We start from the raw sequence: 21,019 nt of genomic DNA, 5'->3' as shown, positions 1-21,019 counted from the left end.
CATGTCTATCCATTTATAAGCAAATTTCTTGACTTCATCTCTCCTAACAACTGCATAGTGTAGATGTACCAAGTTCTTTAACCAGTCATCTGTTCTAGGGCACTTGGGTTGTTTCTAGATTTTGGCTATTGTGAACAGTGCTGTAATGAACATATAGGTACAGATGTCATTTCTACTGTGCTTTTTTGCATCCTCGGTATATATTCCCAGAACTGGTATTGCGAGGTCATATGGAGTCTGCATTTTTTGGGGATGAGATTGAGACCACATCCAGCTGTGCTTAGGGTTTTCTTCTGGTTCTGCACTCAGATCACTCGTGGTGGAATTTTCAGAATTTTCAGGTGGAATTTGGGTAACTGAGGATCAAACTTGGATCAGCTACACGCAAAGCAAGATCCTTTCTCGCTGTATTATCTTTCTGGTTCTCAATATTTTCTTCATTTTTTCCCTTTTTGGTGGGGAATGACTGTACTCAGGATTTCTGGTTCTGAGTTTAAGGATTACTTCTTTTTGCGGCTGAGGGGGCCATGTGCACTCTTGGGGATTGTACCTGAGTTGATTGAGTGCAGGGCAAGGGCTTTACCCTGTACTGTCTACCCTACATCCCCTCCCTGCATCTTTATCAGCTTTTTTTCTCTTTAATATATTTAGTTTAAATTTAATATTTAGTAAAAATTTAAGATTGTTAGAATATGAATCATGGTAATTCAATCAGGTAATGCCATGAAGTAATAAATTCAGGTCTTAAATTTAGAAATTATGTACATAATTTAAACATTGTTCTGGTCTGTACTACTGAGGTTTATCTGACTGTATTTAATATGATCTGATCAACAGACATGGACAGTTCTATTTAACTTGACAGAGTACCAGCTCTCTGTCCTTAGCAAGTTATTTTATTTTCTTATATTTCAGAGGTAAAGGTAAAGGCTCTCCCGTTGATCGTTGATTTGCTCGAGCGGGCCCAGTAACGTCTCCATTGGAGACTTTGTTGTTACTGTGTCTGGCATATCGAATACTCTCGGTAGCTTGCCGGGCTCTCCGAGAGGGGCGGAGGAATCGAACTCGGGTCGGCCATGTTGGCCGCTTGTAAGGCGAACGCCCTACCTGTGTAAAATGGGGATTAATACGGTGGTTCTCCTATGTTGTTTTTTATTCAGAATAACAACAATTAAGAATAACAAGGATCAGAAAAGATAGTACAGAGGTTAAGATGCTTGTCTTGGGTCCTGCCGATCCCAGTGCAAATCCCAGGCTCTTCATGCCCTCAGAACAGTGCAGGGTTCCCTCCTGAGCACAGAGTTAGGAATAGCAAAATAGCCCCATGAGTATAATCATGTGTGCCCCAAACTCTACCTACCGCTCACACCCCCATTAATTAAAGTTGCTTTAAAAAACCCACAACAACCATACATTGGCATACTTGAATTTTTAAAAATAGTGATGTTTGATGGGGTAATTAAAAGTGTGTGTGTGGGGGGGTGATAGTGGATTTTCAAAAGTTGAAAACTGCCCTAAAATATTTTTCTCTCCCTTGATAGCTCTTTGATAGATTAAGAGATGAAAATCCAGATTTTAGAGAGAAAATTATAGCAATCAGCAGTGAACTCACCCAACCTAAACTGGCTCTTAGTGAAGAAGATAAAGAGATTATCATAGATTCTACCAATATTATATTCCACTGTGCAGCTACAGTAAGATTTAATGAAAATTTAAGGTAAGTAAAGGTATTTCTATGATATTTGAACTTCAGAACATAGTTAAAAGATTTAATTTTACTTATTTAAGTTGCTAAAGTGATCTGAAACTGCCTTGTATTATTTCTAGTTTTATTTTCTAATAGAGTGGTAAGAGAATACCCTATATGATTTTCTTTCTGCTCGTTAAACAGCATTGAATAACTAGTATTTTATTGAAGGAAGTTATCATGAATTTTTAATTTTGTTTTGTTTGGGGAGTTCACACCTAGCAATGATCAGGGCTACTCCTGGCTCTGCACTCAGGGTTAATGCCTGGTGATTCTCAGAGGACCATATGGGGTGCCAGGGATTGTACCCACTGTACTATATCTCGGTTGCTAATTATTATGAATTTTAATACGGAATGGCTAAGAGGAAAGACATGGGAACTATGAATCGAAGAAAGAAAAGTTTACATCAGGTTGGAATATGCCATAAACACTAATAGTTCTCCTTACTCCCTCTCTATTCTCCATAAACTTCTCCAGTCAGAAGTTTATGCCCTAACAATTTTATTTGTCTATTTCATACATATCTATCAAAAAAATGAAATTCAGCTCTTTTTGCTGAGTTATGCAAAGCAGCATACATTTAGATTGTACCTTATCTTTATTTTAATACTTGATCGATTTGGGGGCTGGAACAATAGCACAGCGGGTGGGGTGTTTGTCTTGCAAGCCGCCAACATGGCTGACCCAAATTTGATTCCTTCACCTCTCTTGGAGAGCCCGGCAAGCTACCAAGAGTATCTCGCCTATACGGCAAACCCTGGCAAGCTACCTATGACATATTCGATATGCCAAACACAGTAACAATTGTCACAATGGAGACGTTACTGGGCTCGCTTGAGCAAATCGATGAACAATGGGAGGACAGTGACAGTGATCAATTTGGAAGCTGGTCAGAGGAACAGTACAGGAATTCAGGCACATGCCTATACAAGGCCTGTCCCAGTTCAATTCTTGGCACTGTGTGAAACCCCCCCCCCCCCCCCCCCCCCCCAGGCAAGCATTGCTGGATGCAACGCAGCAGTGCAACACAGGGAAAGTGGATAATCCCTAGCAGCATCGTACAGCCTGAGCAGCACCATGTTCTTAGACTCTTACATTGAGTTGTGGGCCCAGTTGACCAAGAATCACTGAGAGGTTTCACAATTACATAGAGTTAATTTTTTTTAAATGTTTGAAATTAAGAAATTACATGCAGTTCACTGCAATGTAGATGTATCTGGAGAGTAATTATGTTGAATGATATCAATTCAGAGGGAGAGTAACTAACACTCAGAATGATCTGTCTTGTGGAATGTAAAGAAATCTCATAGGGGAATATCAAATGCTCAATAGCAATAGAAAGGAAGAGCAGAAGGACTGGTCTTCAGTAGGAAGCTTTACACTGGGGTAAGTAAGGGTGGGGATGATAAGTTAGGGAAAGGAACACTAGAACAATCAGGGAGTGGAAAAGTGCCTGCCACAGAGACCGGGGGGAGGGGGGTGCAGAAGGTAACTGGGGACATTGGTGGAGAGTACTGGACACTGGTGGGGAAATTGGTGTTGGAACAGTATACACCTGAAACTTAATCATAAATATCTTTGTAACTTTATCATTCACAGTTACTCATTAAAAAAAGAAAATAAAATTAAGTATTTCCTATAAAGGGCTTTGAGATTATTTTCCATATTATTTTTAAATGTGGAGGGGCTGGAGAGATAGCACAGTGGGTAGGGTGTTTGCCTTGCATGCGGCCAACCCGGGTTCGATTCCCAGCATCCCATATGGTCCCCTGAGCACCTCCAGGAGTAACTCCTGAGTGCAGAGCCAGGAGTAACCCCTGTGCATCACCAGGTGTGACCCAAAAAGCAAAAAAAAAAAAAAGTGGAAATATAAACTTTAATTGCTATAAATGTGACAGTTCAGCATCGCACAATTACAGTATGCTTTGCCCATTTTTCCGGTGAAGGCACTGTACTAGTCCATTATGTTTCTGTTATAGTACTTTATAGTTTTCAAGGTACTTAACTATTTTTTAAAATAGAATTACCATGAATTATAGTTATTCATGATTGACTTTCAGGCATACAATGTTCCAGTTCCAATCCTTTCACCAGTGTCTCATTTTTTGCTGCCATTATCCACATTAATATTATCGGCCAGTTCATTTCATATTTGAAGTGAGGTAGTTTTTTTTATCATTTATTGTTTGGTAATTAGTTCTGTGTAGTCATTATATGTTCATGTATTGAAATCTTATTAGAATGTATACTTTCATTTTTATAAAATTATGCATGTGTGTATTTGTGTGTTTAAGGTTGAATATTTGCCAATTATATCTTTGGATAGTGTGATTACGGATAGGTTTTTAATATCCAGAGATTAACCTAACAGATCCTTCTCCCCTCTGGAAATAGTGTTTTCCCCATAATTCCAAATTTCATTACTTATTTTCATAATCAAATGGAAAGAGTAGCCAAAAAAAATCCCCAAAAAAACAAAAACGGTTTTCAAGGAAAAAAAAATGGTGGGTAATTGTGATATTATCTTTGGATTAAGGGGGAAATTGATTTAGACATTGTAAATTAGCATAAAACTCTTAAGGTAACCTTTTGAGAACCAGAGTATCATAATGTGACTGCAACTTTCTCCCTCTTTCTGTTTCCTTCAGGAGTAGTTTCCATTAATAAAAGAGAAAAAAAATATTATTATTATTTTTTTTTTGCTAGGTAAATCATAGTAATAGGAAGACAGGTTGAAATTTAATTGTCATTTTCTGTCATGTCAAGTTGTGTATAGTACTTGCCTCATCTAAGGCACAGGCGTGTTTTCTGTGTTTTCTGGCTCAAGTTATTTCTTTTTTTTTCAGTGACCTAGAAACAGTCTCCCTCCTCAGAAGCCTGTAACATAATATCTTTGTGTACTTCTTACTAAACACTCCTCTTCCTATCCCCATTGTTTTGCAAATGCAAAAGAAAATAACACATTGCCTTACAAATACACGTTGCCTGTCTAGAAGACAGTGTTCTCTCTGTGAAATGTCTTATTTATTAGATTTCCATTTGAATTGAAAATTCTCCCTTATTTGAGATAAAGAAGTAAAAGATACACTCATGATTTTAATACCTTCATCCTTTGATTTCATTCAGTTATTCTCGTATGTTTTTCCAGTTGGTGGTGACCCAGAAGTTGTCCAGTCCTCAGGAACCTGTAACAAAATAGTCTTCCAAAGCTCCCTCTCCATCCCCATTGTTTTACAGCATGATAGACATCAAGGCACTGCTTTACAGCCAAATGGAACAGATGCTCTCTGAGGCATTCTGACCTTTCTATACTGAAAATATAAGAATTTTGGAAAGATTAAAACTTTAAACTTTAACACAAAACTTTTTTTTTGCAACCTATTTTTGAATTAATATTAGTTTTCATAAACAGTAAACAGAATTTAAAATTTTACATATAGGAAACAACTTTCATACTTTTTTAATTATAACTTTGTGATTATGATGTTATTCTATAATATTGTGTATCTTAATTTATAGATTTCCAATTAGTTTCAGCAAAATCAGGGAATTTTTACATTTCTTTTTTAAAATAAGTTTAAGAAATTAGGTTAGAACAAATTTTTTCTCTAAGTTAACATACCTCAAAATATAGTGTAATTACTAGCATGTGATACTGAATATTTCAGTTGTTTTTCTCTCAAGCTATAAACAAAGAATTACAAAAACTATTTACTTTCTCATTAGCTTAAGTAATATTTATTGAATTTTGGGGACTGAGATAGGAATAATGCTAAATGTACTTTTGTTTTATGATGTTATTTACTTTGAATAAATTTAAATTCTTTGGGGTATCCTGATTTCCAAATTTTTATGTTTGAAGGGTAGAGTTCCCTTAAATCACCAAAGCAGAACAGCAGCTGCATGTTCTATAATGCAATATATTTGGAGCTTTTTTAGGGGGAGATTTGGGAAGGGGGCACACCTATCAGTACTCAGTCCTTATTCCTGCCTCCGCACTCAGAGGATCATATGTGGTACAAGTATGGACCCTGATTGACTGCATGCAAGAAAACACCTTACGTGCTGTACTGTCTCTCCAGGCCCCATAACTATTTAATTCTTACACTGTCTACCTGGAGTTAGTATCAAGTTCCACAGGTTAGGGATTCAAGATGCAGCCCTTCCTACTTCCAAATCAAATGTCCATCAGTATAGTTTGTAACTTGCTCATCTGAACAAGTAGAGGCAGTTATTCCCATGATTTATAGTGACTCATAATCAACTCATGTTCTCGTTTCTCATAATCAGTTCTGTCCTTGGAGTTGATTAGTTTACTAGAGTGATTCACAGAACTCAAAAAATGTAAACTTTAATAAAAATAATAACTACAGCACTAGTTTATTATGAAAGGTTCTAAGTCAAGAATAGCCAGGTAGAAAAGATGTATAGGACACGGTCTGGGAAAAGGATAAGGAGTTTTTGTGTCCTTAGTGAGCACTATTCTCCCTACAGTTTCATTCATTCATCAATTGGAAAGTATTCTCAGTTCCCTCCTCCTTTTGAGTTTGCATTGAGTCTTCATTTCATTAACTTAACTGATTAACTTCATTGGCCACTGGTGATAGATTCACTCTCCAGACCCTTTTACTCTTGTTTGAAAGTTGGACTAGCATTAGTGATACTGAATATTTCAGTTGTTTTTCTCTCAAATAAGCTATAAACAAATAATTACAAAAACCTGGATAGTATAGCAGGTAAAGTATTTTCTTGCATACAGCCAATTGGGGTCCATACTTGGTACCACATATGATCCTCTGAGTGCAGTGACAGGAATAAGGACTGGGTACTGCCAGGTGTGGTCCCCCCACAAATCTCCCCACAAAAATCCCCCCAAAATCATGAATGGGGGTGAGGGAGTAGGGGTAAAGGTTGGGGAGGCAGGGCGGGCAAGGCCAGGCGGGAGGGAAACTAGGGACATTGGTGGTAGGAATGTACACTGGTGAAGGGATAGGTGTTGGAACATTATATGACTGAAACCCAATCATGAACAACTTTGAAACTTCTATCTCGCTGTGGTTCGCTTTAAAAAAGGACTAGTGGTTCAAAATGCAAAAAAAAAAAAAAAAAAAGGAAGTTGGATCTTTTTTTATTTTTTAAAATTTTGTTTTGCTTTTTGGGTCACACCCAGCAATGCACAAGGGTTACTCCTGGTTCATGCACTCAGGAATTACTCCTGGCAGTGCTTGGGGGACCATATGGGATGCTGGGAATTGAACCGGGGTCGGCCGTGTGCAAGGCAAACGCCCTACCTGCTGTGCTGTTGCTCCAGCACCCCCCCCCCGAAGTTGGACATTTTTAATGTAAAAGTTGGGTTTCCTGGCAACCAGTTCTTCTCCTTAGATTCTATTCAGAATATTAAATTTATTAATATTAATATTTATAAGAGAAAATAATTTCTTTATCACTACCTATATTTTGGAAATTCCAAGGTATCTAGAGGGAGCTTTGAGCCAGGAACTTTGAATGAAGACTTAATGTATTTCTTACTCTGAATCAGATTTTCAAAGCAGAATGTATAGATACTTTGAGGTCTGGCAATATACCTTGTAATCTACATACCAATTTTTTTTATAATACCTCTTTGAATTTTTAGGTAGTCTTTTAAAAAGTGTTTGAATTAATTGCTATAGAAGGATATGTACATAAACTTATATATGACATAAGTATATACATATTTATATAATATAAAATTTATGTCAATGAAATACTACATTTTGGGACTTTTAACTTTTTTTACCCTATTAATGACACTGCCTTATATTAAAATTAAGTAACCATTCCAGTTTATTCTTGTGTTATACAGCCAAATCACAAAAATAGTATACATTAGAAAATCAGTATGCAAAGGAAATCTAACATGACTTCAAACTGCATGTATTGGGGTCCCAGGGATAATACAGGGTGTATTACCTTGTACAATGCTTACCTTGCACTCCGGTTGACCCCAGTTTGAATCCTGGTACTGTAGATGGTCTGTGCCAGAAGTGAACCCTGAGCATAGACAGGAGTAAGCACAGAACCAGAGTATTCCCCAAGCACCACTGCGTGTGTCCCTGTCCCCAAATGTTTTTTATTTTTTTAAATTTTAAAAAAAATTTTAATTTTTGCTTTTTGGGTCACACCAAATGTCTTTTTAAATGTATACCTAAAAGCAAAAGACTGAAGTTATATGTGTATTTCTGGATAATTAAAATGTTAAATTTATATCTATTTTTAAAATCTGGGGCCAGAGAAATAGCATAGCAGGTAGGGTGTTTGCCTTGCACACGGCTGACCCGGGTTTGATTCCTCCGCCCCCTTGAAGAGCCCAGCAAGCTACCAAGAGTATTCCGCCCTCATGGCAGAGCCTGGCAAGCTACCCATGACGTATTCGATATGCCAAGAATAGTAACAAGTCTCATAATGGAGATGTTACTGGTGCCTGCTTGAGCAAATCGATGAACACTGGGAGGAGAGTGACAGTTACAGTTTAAAATCTGAATATGGAGTTTATTTCATCAGTAAATCTTAAGACACAATGACACAATGGATCTTCTTCATATTGAAATAAAATATGCAAAGTCAACTAAGGGACAGTTGTAAAACAGCAATCTATGTTTCTGTCTGTAATGGAATTGGTTTTTTTAAATATGAAATAAATGTTGTAATTCCCAACTTTTTATTGTCATTTTTTCACAGAGATGCTGTTCAGTTAAATGTGATTGCTACACGACAACTTATTCACCTTGCACAGCAAATGAAAAATTTGGAAGTATTTACGCATGTATCAACAGCATATGCTTACTGCAATCGAAAACATATTGATGAAGTAGTCTATCCACCCCCTGTGGATCCCAAGAAGCTGATTGATTCTTTAGAGTATGTTGGTTTAAAATTTATGTACTTTTGCTTTGATCCCAACATCTTGAACCCCAAGTCTCTAGTACTTGATCTATTTTTAAGTAGAGCAAGTGATATAAAAGATCCCTTTTCTGTCCTTTGGTGATTTTCAGTCTCTTCCTCTCCACTTCTCCACCCACTCACAATTACACATACATTTATATCCCCTGTTCAGCAAATTATTTTATATTTGCTCACTCTTTTTCTCACATCCATTTACATCTAAATGGCTATTGAAGTCATTATGGAACTTCACTTTTGATCAGGTGTGAGAGCTGGAGGAAGAACTCTCTGAACAACTTATTCCACGGTATCAGGGCCTCTGATATTTAGGAAATTAATTCTAGTTACTAACATGCAGCTGATATCCATAGAGACTAATTGCCTACTCAAAAACAAGGTTCTAATTTATTACAAGATCACCCATTTTGTTTTTCTTAGTGGATATATTTACAGAGAAGCCATTAGTTACTAGTAAATCAGAGGAGCCTTAGTCCTTTAATTGATACTCCTAATATTTCTCTTCTTAGAACTAGAATTCTATAAGTAATTACTGTATAAAAATATCTGTGAAGATTTGATGTATAGAGAATAAGTGAAATATGTTTATACTGTGGCCAAGATTTACTTTGCTTCAGCAGTGCTTTTTCATCATGTAAAGCAGACAGGATCAGAGCAAAAACAAAAAGGGCATTATTTTCTTTATAGATTAATTATAGAAACATTCCAGTCAACCATCATATCTTCATATATTTGTAAATCCTTTCATAATATTTCTTTATCTCTTTTTAAAATTTTTTCTCTTTCCCTCCAGTTATTTTGTCCCTTTTTTTTTGTTTTCCTTAGATCTCCGTTCTTACCAGAAGTACTACCCACTCTCTTAGCCAAATTATTTTCCTCTCAAGAATGCTGTATAGTGTTCATACCTGCCTCTCTAATTTTTTTCTTAAAATGAGCAATAGGTCTTTTATTCTAATTGCTATGAGGGAGCAGATAAATTGTTAAAAATGAAGGAGAATACACTAAGATACTTTCAGGGCTAATTCCCTGGTTTGTTTTCTGAACCCATTTTATTTGACAGTCCCCAAAATCTGCCTCCTTTTTCTCACAAATTAGTAAGCTAATGTACTTAAAAAGATTAAAAGGACTGTAGAGATAGCACAGAGTAGTTAAAGTACTTGCCATGTGTGGTGACAATCCTGGTTTGATCCCTGGCACTGCCAGGAATAATACCTTACTGGTACACAGGGCACTGGGTATACTAGCTATCGCCTAGATGCTAAAGGAAGATAAATTAATTCATATTGCCTTTTGATACTTATCATATAAGTTATGAAAGAACTTGGTTTTTAGACTTTTCTTGCAGTATATAAGATGTGAACCTGAAGTTGAAATTTAATGAAATGAAGACTAATTTATGTTCTGTAGTAAAATTTGGCAAATCATTTGAGTCAGAGCAGTAGATAAGTTTGAATGTACAAAGTTAAATGACTTTTAATTTTATAGTAAAGCATCTGAAAATAGTTCCTTTTTTTAATGGAATTTGTTTATCAGGTGGATGGATGATGGCCTCGTAAATGATATCACACCAAAATTGATAGGAGACAGACCCAATACATACATATACACGAAAGCATTAGCTGAATATGTTGTACAACAGGAAGGTGCAAAGCTGAATGTGGCAATTGTAAGGCCATCGATTGTTGGTGCCAGTTGGAAAGAACCATTTCCAGTAAGTTAAAAATTTTTATAAATAGTTGGATTGATAATTTTAAGTCATAATTTTAAAAAAGTGTTGGCAGTTGTTTAAGAGCAGGTATTTTTGCTAAATATGGCTTACTATGATAAAGTTGTTTCAATTTATAGAAGAGACTTTTGTTGGTATATTTATTTTTAATGTATATAAAAATGCAGATCAAAAGTGTAAAAGCCTTTATTGAAAGGTAAATTAAGTGCTCTGAAGTTTTGACTGGAAGGACAGCATTTCCTCTCTTTGAAGTTCATAGACATTTATTGCACTTTAAAAAAAATATTATTTTTTTATTTTTTGAAGTTTAGCATGGCTACAATAGTGTTAGCATTTGTGGTATTGATGTACATGCATCTTCACCATCACCAAAGTGTCCAGGACTACTCAGCACTGTCCCTACATCACCCCGATTCCCCCTCTTTCTCTTGACCCACTGCTTGGTTTCTTAGTTCTTCAGTCACAAGCTTAGAGTATGTTCTCATTCAGTATTATCTTTTCTTTGTTTTATGTATAAGTTCACCACATATAAGTGAGATCATCTGGAATTGTTCTTCTCCTTGGACTTTTTTTGCTCAAAAGCCCGTCAGGTCCTTTTTCCTGTCACAGTTGTAGCAAACCACAAGAATTCATTTTTTATTTTTACAGTAGCTGTACAGTATTCCATTGTGTGTATATATCACTTCTTTATTGGATACCACTAATAAATTTTTTAAAATTAAGAAATTGTGTGGACTCTGATACATCAATATTGACTTTTAAAATTATTTGCTCATTTTTCTTGTTGAAGTGAAGGGAATAGAAGTGAGAATATTCTGCATCTTATTTTATTGACATTTTAGTACCTGGAAGATACCTCCTTATATAAACAAACCACAGGCCAAAAGATATAAGCTATTTCTGTGATAATTTTCTTTCTTTTGCTTTTTTTTTTTTTGGCTTTTTGGGTCACATCTGGCAATGCCCAGGGGTTACTTCTGGCTCTGCACTCAGGAATCACCCCTGGCAGGGCTCAAGGGACCACATGGGGTACTGGGAATCAAACTCGGGTCGGCCGCGTGCAAGGCAAACGCCCTACCCGCTGTGCTATTGCTCCAGCCCCGATAATTTTCTATAGAAAATCAGGGTGAAGTATTTTACAAATCTCTAGAATAAGTGAAATTTAACAGATAAATTGACTCAGGAAAAACCTAGGTCTGCCTCTGATGGTAGCAAGAATAGCATGTTTTGTTGCTTTGACAATCTGTTCTCTTTTATTCACTAAATTTGAAGATTCACTATTTCCCCTAAACCTCTGGATATTAAATCAGTAAATAGCAAAAGAGAAAATGAACAAGTTTAGTGAATATATTTGATACAAGAATTTCTTATTGTAATCTTCTGTGGAAAATAGCATGATGGTTTCTCAGAAGAGAAAAATAGAATTCTCTTATGACCCAGCAATTCTACTTCTTGGCATTTGCCCCTCAAACCACAAAAACATCAATCCAAAAAGATAAATGAATACTCATGTTCATTGCAGCACTTCATACAGTAGCTATTATGTGGAAACAACCCAGATATCCAGTGACAGATGAATGAATGAAGAAATTGTGGTATATATACACAATGGAATACTATTGCTGGTGTAAAAAATAGATGAAATCATGCTGTTTGCTTCATTATGGATGTAACCATAGGGTGTTATGTTAAGCAAAGTTAAGTGAGAGGCAAGAGGTCAAATACCAGATGATCTCACTCATTTGTGGGGTAGATAAGAAAATAGACAGTACTGAATAATGATAAGCTGTTGGCTTTGGAATACAAAACCGGTTACTAAGCAGTGATGAGAAATGGGGGCAGATGGTAGATTAGACTTAGAGGCACTTTGGTGGTAGTTGGAATGCAGTAATTTTTTACTTAGATGTCACAAATTTTAAAACTGTTGTGAATCACCTAAACTGTAATAAATGTTTCTTAAAATTTCTCTTTGCAGAGAAGTAACAGGAGGATAGGAATTCTTTGAAAATTATTTAACTGTTTGCTGTTCTTTAGGAAGACTGCTTCTCTTTGGGATGTGGGTCTTAACTTCTAGTTTAAAAAAAATAACTACTAAATATATAAATTAGATTTTATGGTATATTTATTAAATTTTAATTAAAAATCTCTAGTGTTTCTAAGTAGTTCCTTTTTTTTGTCTTTTTGGATTAGGGATGGATTGATAACTTTAATGGACCAAGTGGTCTTTTTATTGCGGTAAGTAAACTTTTAGCTTTATTTTAATATTCTGATTTTATTGTTTTCTATATATCCTTGTATATGTTAAATATGCAAAGGATATACATTAAGCTATTGTTTTTAATTTCAACACAGGCAGGGAAAGGAATTCTTCGAACAATGCGTGCCTCCAACAATGCCCTTGCAGACCTCGTTCCTGTGGATGTAGTTGTCAACACAAGTCTTGCAGCAGCCTGGTATTCCGGAATTAATAGGTATATGAGACATAATGTCTCATTAAATCTGTAGTAACTTGGAAGGAGCCAGGGAGATAGCTCAAAGGATTGTAGTACTTAGTATTCTGGAGCCCCAGGTTTTATCCTTGTCACTACATGATCCCCCGAGCATCACTAGAATAAAGCACTAAGGTGAGAGTAGCCCTACAATGCTAGAACCAGTGCTATGTATTAACATAAATTAATTTTCTCAGACATACTATTTCTTAGCATTCATTATCACTTCCTGTTGCAAAAATGGTTTATCACAGTTCACAGTTATCCCAAGTAATTAACTTGTATATATCAGATATGACACAATAGAGTACCTTTAGTCTAATACTCTTCCAACTGAACTACTTCCTTTGCCAAAGTACTAGTAGCATCATAGGTGACAACTTAGCTTTAAACTTTTCAGAGACCTTTTTTCCCCCAATTTGCCCTACTTTTGATGGAAATATATATGATTATATGAATATATAGCTTCTGGTGAAAACAAATATTCACTGTCACTCATTTTTTAAATTAAATCCTCTGAGAAAAGGAAAATATAGGGGAGAGCTTAGATTTTTTCGTTATTTTTCCTACATTTGAAAATAGACACTCCTACTTACATCACTTAATCACTTAATCCCCGTTATTCATCGATTTATTCGAGCGGGTACCAGTAACGTCTCCATTCATCCCGGTTGCGTGCTAGCGTAGCCCAATGGTATCTGTTCGTTTTAGGAACATGTAGAGCCTCAAACCGATCATTTAGGGTCTTGACGAAGAAGTCTGACCATCTTATAGGTGGGCGTCCACGTGATCTTTTGATGTCTCGTGGAATCCAATCAGTAATGGCTCTAGTCCAGCGGTTGTCTGTAAACCTCATTACATGTCCAGCCCATCTGATTTTTGAGGACCTGTTCTACAACATATCCACGAGAAGAAAAGCTTTAAAAAACCCAAGTGAAGAGTATGGGAAAATTTTGGAAGTTGTTGGCAGGTATGCAATACACAATTCAGGCATTAGTTTCTCGGTTAAAAAACAGGGTGAAACGGTAGCTGATGTTCGAACACTGCCCAGTGCTTCGACTGTTGACAATATTCGCTCCATCTTTGGAAATGCTGTTAGTCGCGAATTGATAGAAGTTGAATGTGAGGATAAAACCCTCGGCTTCAAAATGAAAGGCTACATTTCCAACGCCAACTACTCGGTGAAGAAGTGTATCTTCTTACTCTTCATCAATCATCGGCTGGTAGAGTCAACTTCCTTACGAAGAGCCATAGAAACAGTGTATGCTGCATACTTGCCCAAAAACACACACCCGTTCCTGTACCTCAGTTTAGAGATCAGCCCCCAGAATGTGGATGTCAACGTGCACCCCACCAAGCACGAGGTGCACTTCCTGCACGAGGACAGCATCCTGGAGCGGGTGCAGCAGCACATCGAGAGCCGCCTCCTGGGCTCCAACTCCTCCCGCATGTACTACACCCAGACTTTACTACCAGCCCTGGCCGGCCCTTCTGGGGAGGTGATCAAGTCTGCTGCGGGTGTGGCCCCCTCAGCTGCTTCTGGAAGTGGCGAAAAGGTCTATGCTCACCAGATGGTTCGCACAGACTCCCGGGAACAGAAGCTCGATGCTTTTCTGCAGCCCCTGAGCACGGCCCCATCTGCTCAGCCCCAGGCCTCGGGCCCAGAAGACCAACCAGATGCTCCCAGTGGCAGGGTCAGGCACCAAGACCAGGAAATGCTGGAACTCCCAGCCCCGGCTGAAGGGGCTGCCAAAGATCAGAGCTTACAGGGGGCTGCCGCAGAGAAGACCTCAGACAAATCAGAGAAGCGAAGCCCCCCTTCCAGTCCGGACAACCCCAGAAAGAGACACCGGGAAAACTCTGATGTGGAAATGGTGGAAGATGATTCCAGAAAGGAAATGACCGCAGCGTGTACCCCCCGGAGAAGGATCATTAACCTCACCAGTGTCCTGAGCCTCCAGGAAGAAATAAATCAGCGGGGACATGAGACACTCCGGGAGATGCTGAATAACCACTCATTTGTGGGTTGTGTGAATCCTCAGTGGGCCTTGGCACAGCATCAGACCAAGTTATATCTTCTCAATACCAGCAAACTGAGTGAAGAGCTGTTCTACCAGATACTCATTTATGATTTTGCCAATTTTGGGGTTCTACGGTTATCGGAGCCCGCGCCCCTCTTCGACCTTGCCATGCTCGCCTTAGACAGTCCCGAGAGTGGCTGGACGGAGGAAGATGGCCCCAAAGAAGGTCTTGCCGAGTACTCCTACTTACATAAGGAACAAAAATATTAAAAGAAAATGTACTTTGATAATTATTCGGTAGAGCAAAGGGGATGAAGGATATTAGTAAATAGTCATCAGATACAAAAATTAATCCTTTATGGATAATTTTTGATATAGTATGAAAAGGTATCCATCATCCTCATAAATGGTAGGATTTACATTGGATAAGTTTGGTATTTTTTTTGTGTTTTATTGTTTTAATCTTTGTCTTACAGACCAAGAAACATGATGGTGTATAATTGCACAACAGGCAGCACTAATCCTTTCCACTGGGGTGAAGTTGGTATGATTTTACTTGTGTTTGTGAATGTCAGAATAAATAAATATGAGAGAATTGAGAATGTTCACTGAATTTTTATGTTAGAATAATCCATGAGATATTCAGGCTACCAATTTATTCTTAATTACCATCTTACTATATCTACCAATGTTGCCTTTGTGTCACAAATTTTAAAATAGTCTTTTCCTTCTCACCTTTGCCCTGAACCTTACTGTTTTTCTGCTATCATCTACAGCAACCTTCATAGGTAGTTGTAGTGTGGAAGAAGTACCCTTTTTTCCCTCATGAACACACTCAACCCTTTTGCTGCTTGTAGGCAACATTCTTTTTTTTTTTATTATTAGTGAAACACCATGAGGTATAGTTGTAGATTTATAATATTTGTGCTTGGGTTTCGATTATACAATGATCAGATACCCATCCCTCCACCAGTGCCCATTTTCCACCACCATGGATAATATCCCCCCACCCCCACCCTCGCCTCTGTGGCAGGGCAATCCCCTGTGTTCTCTCTCTCCTTTTGGGTGTTGTGGTCTGCAAAAGAGGCATTGAGTGGCAAACATGTTCAGTCCATAGTCTACTTTTGACATGCATCTCTCCTCCTGGGAGGATCCTCCAAACACCCTTTATTTGGTGCTCCCTTCTCTATCTGAGCTGAGTAGGCAACATTCTTAATAGCTACAAGAGTTGGTATATCACAGGAGAATAGCTAGTGGTCCCAAGAGTAATAAATGGTATTAGCAAGTAAGATATTTTGCCAGAATATTTTGTTATATTTATTAATTTATATAAATTCACAGATTCATAGCAGGTAATCTGAATGCCATGTTATTTGTTTTAAAATAAAAATGGTCTAACTGAAGGTACTATTGTGCAATTATTTTTAATTTACTGGTTTATGCTTCAGATTTTAAGCAAAATACACACATGGCATTGATTTAATAAGAGGTCTTATTTTACCTCTAATTAAGCAATTTTTGTTACCCTTGTGACAGCTTTGAATTTTAATGTCATTTGTCCTTGGGACTTTTTGTGGCATTTTAAATTCAAATATGATGATTAACTATAAGAACATATCAGAGAAAATCCAGATGGTATTTTAATTTTATAATAATGATCTTGTTTTACGAATTTTAAAGCACTTAAATTAGCTTTTTTTGTAAATTTTTTATTGTTTCTAAGTTTAATAAAATTCAAATTGAGCATTAACTTTTAGTGAATTATCTCAATACACATTTCCATTAAAGTATTAACATAGATGATAATAGATTTGATTGTGTTGACATTGCATAACCTAAATTACAGCAGAAGTTAATTTTGGGTTGTTTTAAGCTTGTTGATGTGTGTTACTTTGATCAACTTAATTATTCATAAGCAAAGGATGATGATCTTCCTTTTCTTTTTTAAGTAAGTACAGTAATAGGAATCTGGAAAGAGGAACAGAAAGAAAGAAGCTATCATGAGAGGTGAAATAGAGAAAGTGACATTGTAAACTGACATAGGTAAAATATTAAAAGGATTTATAAGTGACTTTTAGCCAAAATTCATTCATCTAATTAAAATCCACAAATAGTGGCAGTTCTGAAACCACTTGAGTTCAGCAGTCTTAATGCCCACATTCTCTTAGCTACTTTAGAGAGTAGTTTTTCAAATAAGAGCACTCTGACATCTTTGGTAAATTATTTTGCTTTGTAAAAAACATGACTTTTTTTTCAAAACTTCATTACATGGTTATTATCAAAGCTGTTACACAACTTCTCTTCCTCAGAATATCATGTAATTTCCACTTTCAAGAGGAATCCTCTCGAACAGGCCTTCAGACGGCCCAATGTAAATCTAACCTCCAATCACCTTTTATATCATTACTGGATTGCTGTAAGCCATAAGGCCCCAGCACTCCTGTATGATACCTACCTCAGGATGACTGGAAGAAGCCCAAGGTAATGGTGACTAGCTCTGTCTTATCTGTTCCTCTGACTGTTAAACAACCCATGCTTACACTAAAATGCATATTAACTTTGTATTTGTTTTGCTTATGATAAGGCTTATGGCCTTTTGTGAATGGAAGACTTTATCAGAAAAGCAAAGGTAGTGTTGTAAGTTACTCTTGGATGATACCTTATTATCATGTACTGATTTCTAGGTTTAAGTTTAGGTATTTTTTCTGAATAACAAATAACATTCAAAATGCTTTGACACTTATTTTTCCTACAGGATATTATCTAATTCATTACTTCAAGATGAATCCTTTAAATCAAGTATTAAGGCGCCCCAATATTAAGCTCTGTACCAACAACTTATCGCTTCATTATTGGAAGGGTGTCAGACATACAGTACCTGCATTATTGCTCGATCTTGCACTAAGGTTGACAGGTCAGAAACCGTGGTAAGAAGAATAGCAGTGAATACACTCTGTATTGGTAAGGTGGTGGAAGCTTGCTGGAGAGACAAAAAGTCGCTAGCATGAGCTTTACCTTTAGAATTACTAACCTGATTAATCACAATCACAATCAGGACGTTGGGGCATTTCTTAGAAATTGGGAATATTTGGGGAGACTATGAATATCATTTTACTGGACCATTGATCCTCCAAAATCCCATGGTATAAGAAATGTCCAACGTCAAGTTTGTCATTGTTATTATAAGCTGAAATAGAGTCCTTCTGTCTCCCATAAAAACTTAGTTTTATAGGGGAAAAGGGTAAAATGTTTTCTTTGTGTGGATTGCGCAGTTTTATATACAAAAACATAGGATACGTTTAGAAAATTACTTGAAATGTCTCAGCTGCCCATTCAGCTTATAATATGATAATTTCAGTTTTTTGACTAATTTCCCAAGTTGAGAATGTCATAGTTTTTAAAACAAAGTTAATAAGAAATGAAATTTATATTTTTATAGTCTTTCTTTCTTCTTCCTTTTCTTTTTTTATTGAATTCCTACAAACTTGAAGTCCTTTTTCACCACATTTACAAGTAAACTAAAAATGTTACTATAACATATTTTAAAAATACATTGATATTCAATATAGAGCCTTTTGAGTGGAGAGTTTAGGATTTGAGTGTCAATGTAAAAAGAAGATACTGTAGAACTTCCATCAACTGCTCAAAAAAAATAAAAAAGTATTTTTCAGTTATAGTGTATCAGTGTCTGAGTTACATGTAGAGATTTTCTGTAAATTCATTTGATTATTTTTTTTCTGTTAGATATGGTAATATGTGAAAAGTGTTCAATTGAGCAACTTTAGGATAGGCAAAGAAATAATTGAATAAAAGATCCAAAATTTATATAAACTATTTTCAAGTTTTTCTAGAGTTATCTATAAAGCACAATACTTGTCATTGGCAGCATTCTTTTGTGACCAAAAGTAGGTGAATTTATAGGTTATGCCAGTCCTTACTTGATGTTAATAAAGATGTTGTAAAATAGGATACAGAAAAACTGTCCTGTCACTGTAGCACTGTCCTCCCTTTGTTCATCGATTTGCTTGAGTGGGTACCAGTAACATCTCCATTGTGAGACTTGTTACTGTTTTTGGCATATCGAATACGCCACGGGGTGCTTGCCGGACTCTCCAAGAGGGACAGAGGAATCAAACCCGTGTCAGCTGCATACAAGTCAAACGCCCTACCCATTGTGCTATCACTACAGCCCACAGCAAAACTAGGCTAAGAAAAAGGAGCAGATTAAATATATCAAAGTACCTTACAGTAAAGGAGCTTAGTAAAACTTTCAAAGTGTATGAATAACCAAAGTTTATAAAGGATGTTGCTCCATATGATCTGAAATTTAGTCACTTAAAATAGAAACATTTTTATTCCTTCTAATTTCTTTCTTAGCTCAGGACTAGGTATTTGAGGACAATTTTAGCTTGGAGATTTCCTGTGTGTATGTGGTCAGATGGAGCTGAAAGAGGGGCCTGTCGTGGAATAGCTAGTATCATTATCTTTCATATAGAGATCACAAAGGTATGAGTATGAGTTCTTATATGAAGGAGAACCAATGGTCTCTTCCAAAAAATAGTGATAGGTAACTGAACTATTTATAAGGTCAATGACCTACCTCTGGAAGTCATGCAGCCTACTACTACCTCATTCTTTCAGCCACATTGAGTCACAAGTCCTTTAAGATTCAAGGAAAGTAAATAGAATCAAAATAATGCTGTACGTGGGAAGAAAGATATTCTTGAGTCATTTTTAAAAATGCACACTATAGTCACATATTCTTTAACTTCTGGTCACAGCTATTTGTATTCCCCTTTCATGGAAAATAGACTCTTCCTTCATATCCCTCATCTCCCTAGATCTCTTGACTTCAGCTGAGTCCGGTATTTGATTAGCTAAATCCTATACAATTGTGGATGAGGCTTTTTAGAAATGATTGTCCAGGTGTGTAGTTCAAGTATTTATCTGAAAATTTGATAACTAAAGTATCAGTTTATCTGCTGGTCTCATAATCAGTATAAATGGCAGAGCAGCATAGGAAAAGAACTTTAAAATACTTTAGACTATCTTGGTAGGAGAGCTAGGGATGTATACAGGCAGGCGGGGCGATCATTCGTCCATAACAGTTGTGAATTAAAGTTGTTTACGTGTTGATGGTTTCTTAGAGCTTTTTTTGACTCTTCTCTGATACCCTTGACTTTGCTTTCCGAGCCATCCTATTTATAAAAAATAACCTGTGTTTGCAATTGAGTAGTCTGCTTACTCCAATTCCTGTCCATAAATTTGGGAGACCCCAAAGCAAAAATTTGCAAACTTCCCATGTAAAGAAAGTTTACAAGATATTATAAATATCAGTACTACTTATATATTCTATTTATATACGAAATATATTATAATATTTATATATTAAATATATTACAACTTTATTACAGAGATTATTAATATTGTAAGCTTTGCACGCTATCCATTTTTGTCGTGATACTCCGCTTACCTGTTAAACATAAATCCCACCACCTTTCAACCACTAAACTTTGTAACAGTACACAAAATATAAATGAATAGGCATAAGTATTTCACTAAAATTTTACCCAGATAGGTGAGTTTGGCACCTTTCTGTCTCTGTCACTTGAACAGTTAACTGATAAAATTTCTTATAAAACTGGATTTCCCATGTATTTGTTTTTCGACTACACTACATTAGACCAGAGCCATACACAAAAGGTCTCTTTGAAACATGCTCTTCTGTATCTTGGGATTCCTTATGAAACTGCTATGTGACAATACCCTTAAGTGTTAGATCCTTAAACTTCCTGTCCTGACTCTTAAACAGTGGGTTCAGTGAGATAGATTTATAAGATTTGGAGAGAGCCTTTTGTTTTTCTGAAAGGTTTCTGGGATACTACTTAAGATATTTTTGTGGTGTTAAAAAGAATCTTACATCCATATTCTGGATTTGAAGGAATTTTTATCTTGTTATTTTTTGACTATGGGGGTTCTGGGGGTGGTTTTTGTTTTAGTTTTTGTAACTCTTAGCTGTGCCCAGGGTGTACTCTTGATCCTGTATTCAGGGATTGAACCCAGATCTGCTTCATGCAAGGCATGTGCCCTG

General features: G+C 36.5%; 2 protein-coding genes across 5 annotated transcripts in view; both read left to right on the top strand.

Annotated features, from left to right (window-relative positions):
* The window catches only part of FAR1 (fatty acyl-CoA reductase 1), a 66,231-nt gene that overhangs the window by 31,038 nt on the left and 14,174 nt on the right, over positions 1 to 21,019 (top strand). For 3 of the 4 annotated variants that reach the window (XM_056116225.1, XM_056116222.1, XM_056116226.1), the window contains 7 exons: positions 1,542 to 1,717; positions 8,471 to 8,650; positions 10,226 to 10,403; positions 12,609 to 12,653; positions 12,771 to 12,889; positions 15,405 to 15,472; positions 17,238 to 17,409. In XM_056116225.1, the coding sequence (XP_055972200.1) occupies positions 1,542 to 1,717; positions 8,471 to 8,650; positions 10,226 to 10,403; positions 12,609 to 12,653; positions 12,771 to 12,889; positions 15,405 to 15,472; positions 17,238 to 17,409 (938 nt within the window). Of the gene's footprint in view, positions 1 to 1,541; positions 1,718 to 8,470; positions 8,651 to 10,225; positions 10,404 to 12,608; positions 12,654 to 12,770; positions 12,890 to 15,404; positions 15,473 to 17,237; positions 17,410 to 17,683; positions 17,856 to 21,019 lie in introns of all 4 variants that reach the window. The other variant, XM_056116223.1, reaches the window with a different exon arrangement.
* On the top strand, positions 13,795 to 15,198 carry LOC130025372 (DNA mismatch repair protein Mlh1-like). The gene has a single exon (XM_056116330.1). The coding sequence runs from the start codon at positions 14,056 to 14,058 to the stop codon at positions 15,196 to 15,198; it is 1,143 nt and encodes a 380-aa protein (XP_055972305.1). The 5' UTR covers positions 13,795 to 14,055.

The sequence above is a fragment of the Sorex fumeus genome, unplaced genomic scaffold, assembly GCF_029834395.1.
Source record: "Sorex fumeus unplaced genomic scaffold, SorFum_2.1 ptg000030l, whole genome shotgun sequence".
In the NCBI taxonomy this organism is placed as follows: domain Eukaryota; kingdom Metazoa; phylum Chordata; class Mammalia; order Eulipotyphla; family Soricidae; genus Sorex; species Sorex fumeus.
Note: the sequence above shows the minus strand (reverse complement) of the source record. Positions and strands in the feature narration are given on the sequence as shown.

Coding starts and splice junctions, on each gene's coding strand:
- LOC130025372 (XM_056116330.1), top strand. CDS start 14,056: ATGAAAGGCTACATTTCCAACGCCAACTACTCGGTGAAGAAGTGTATC.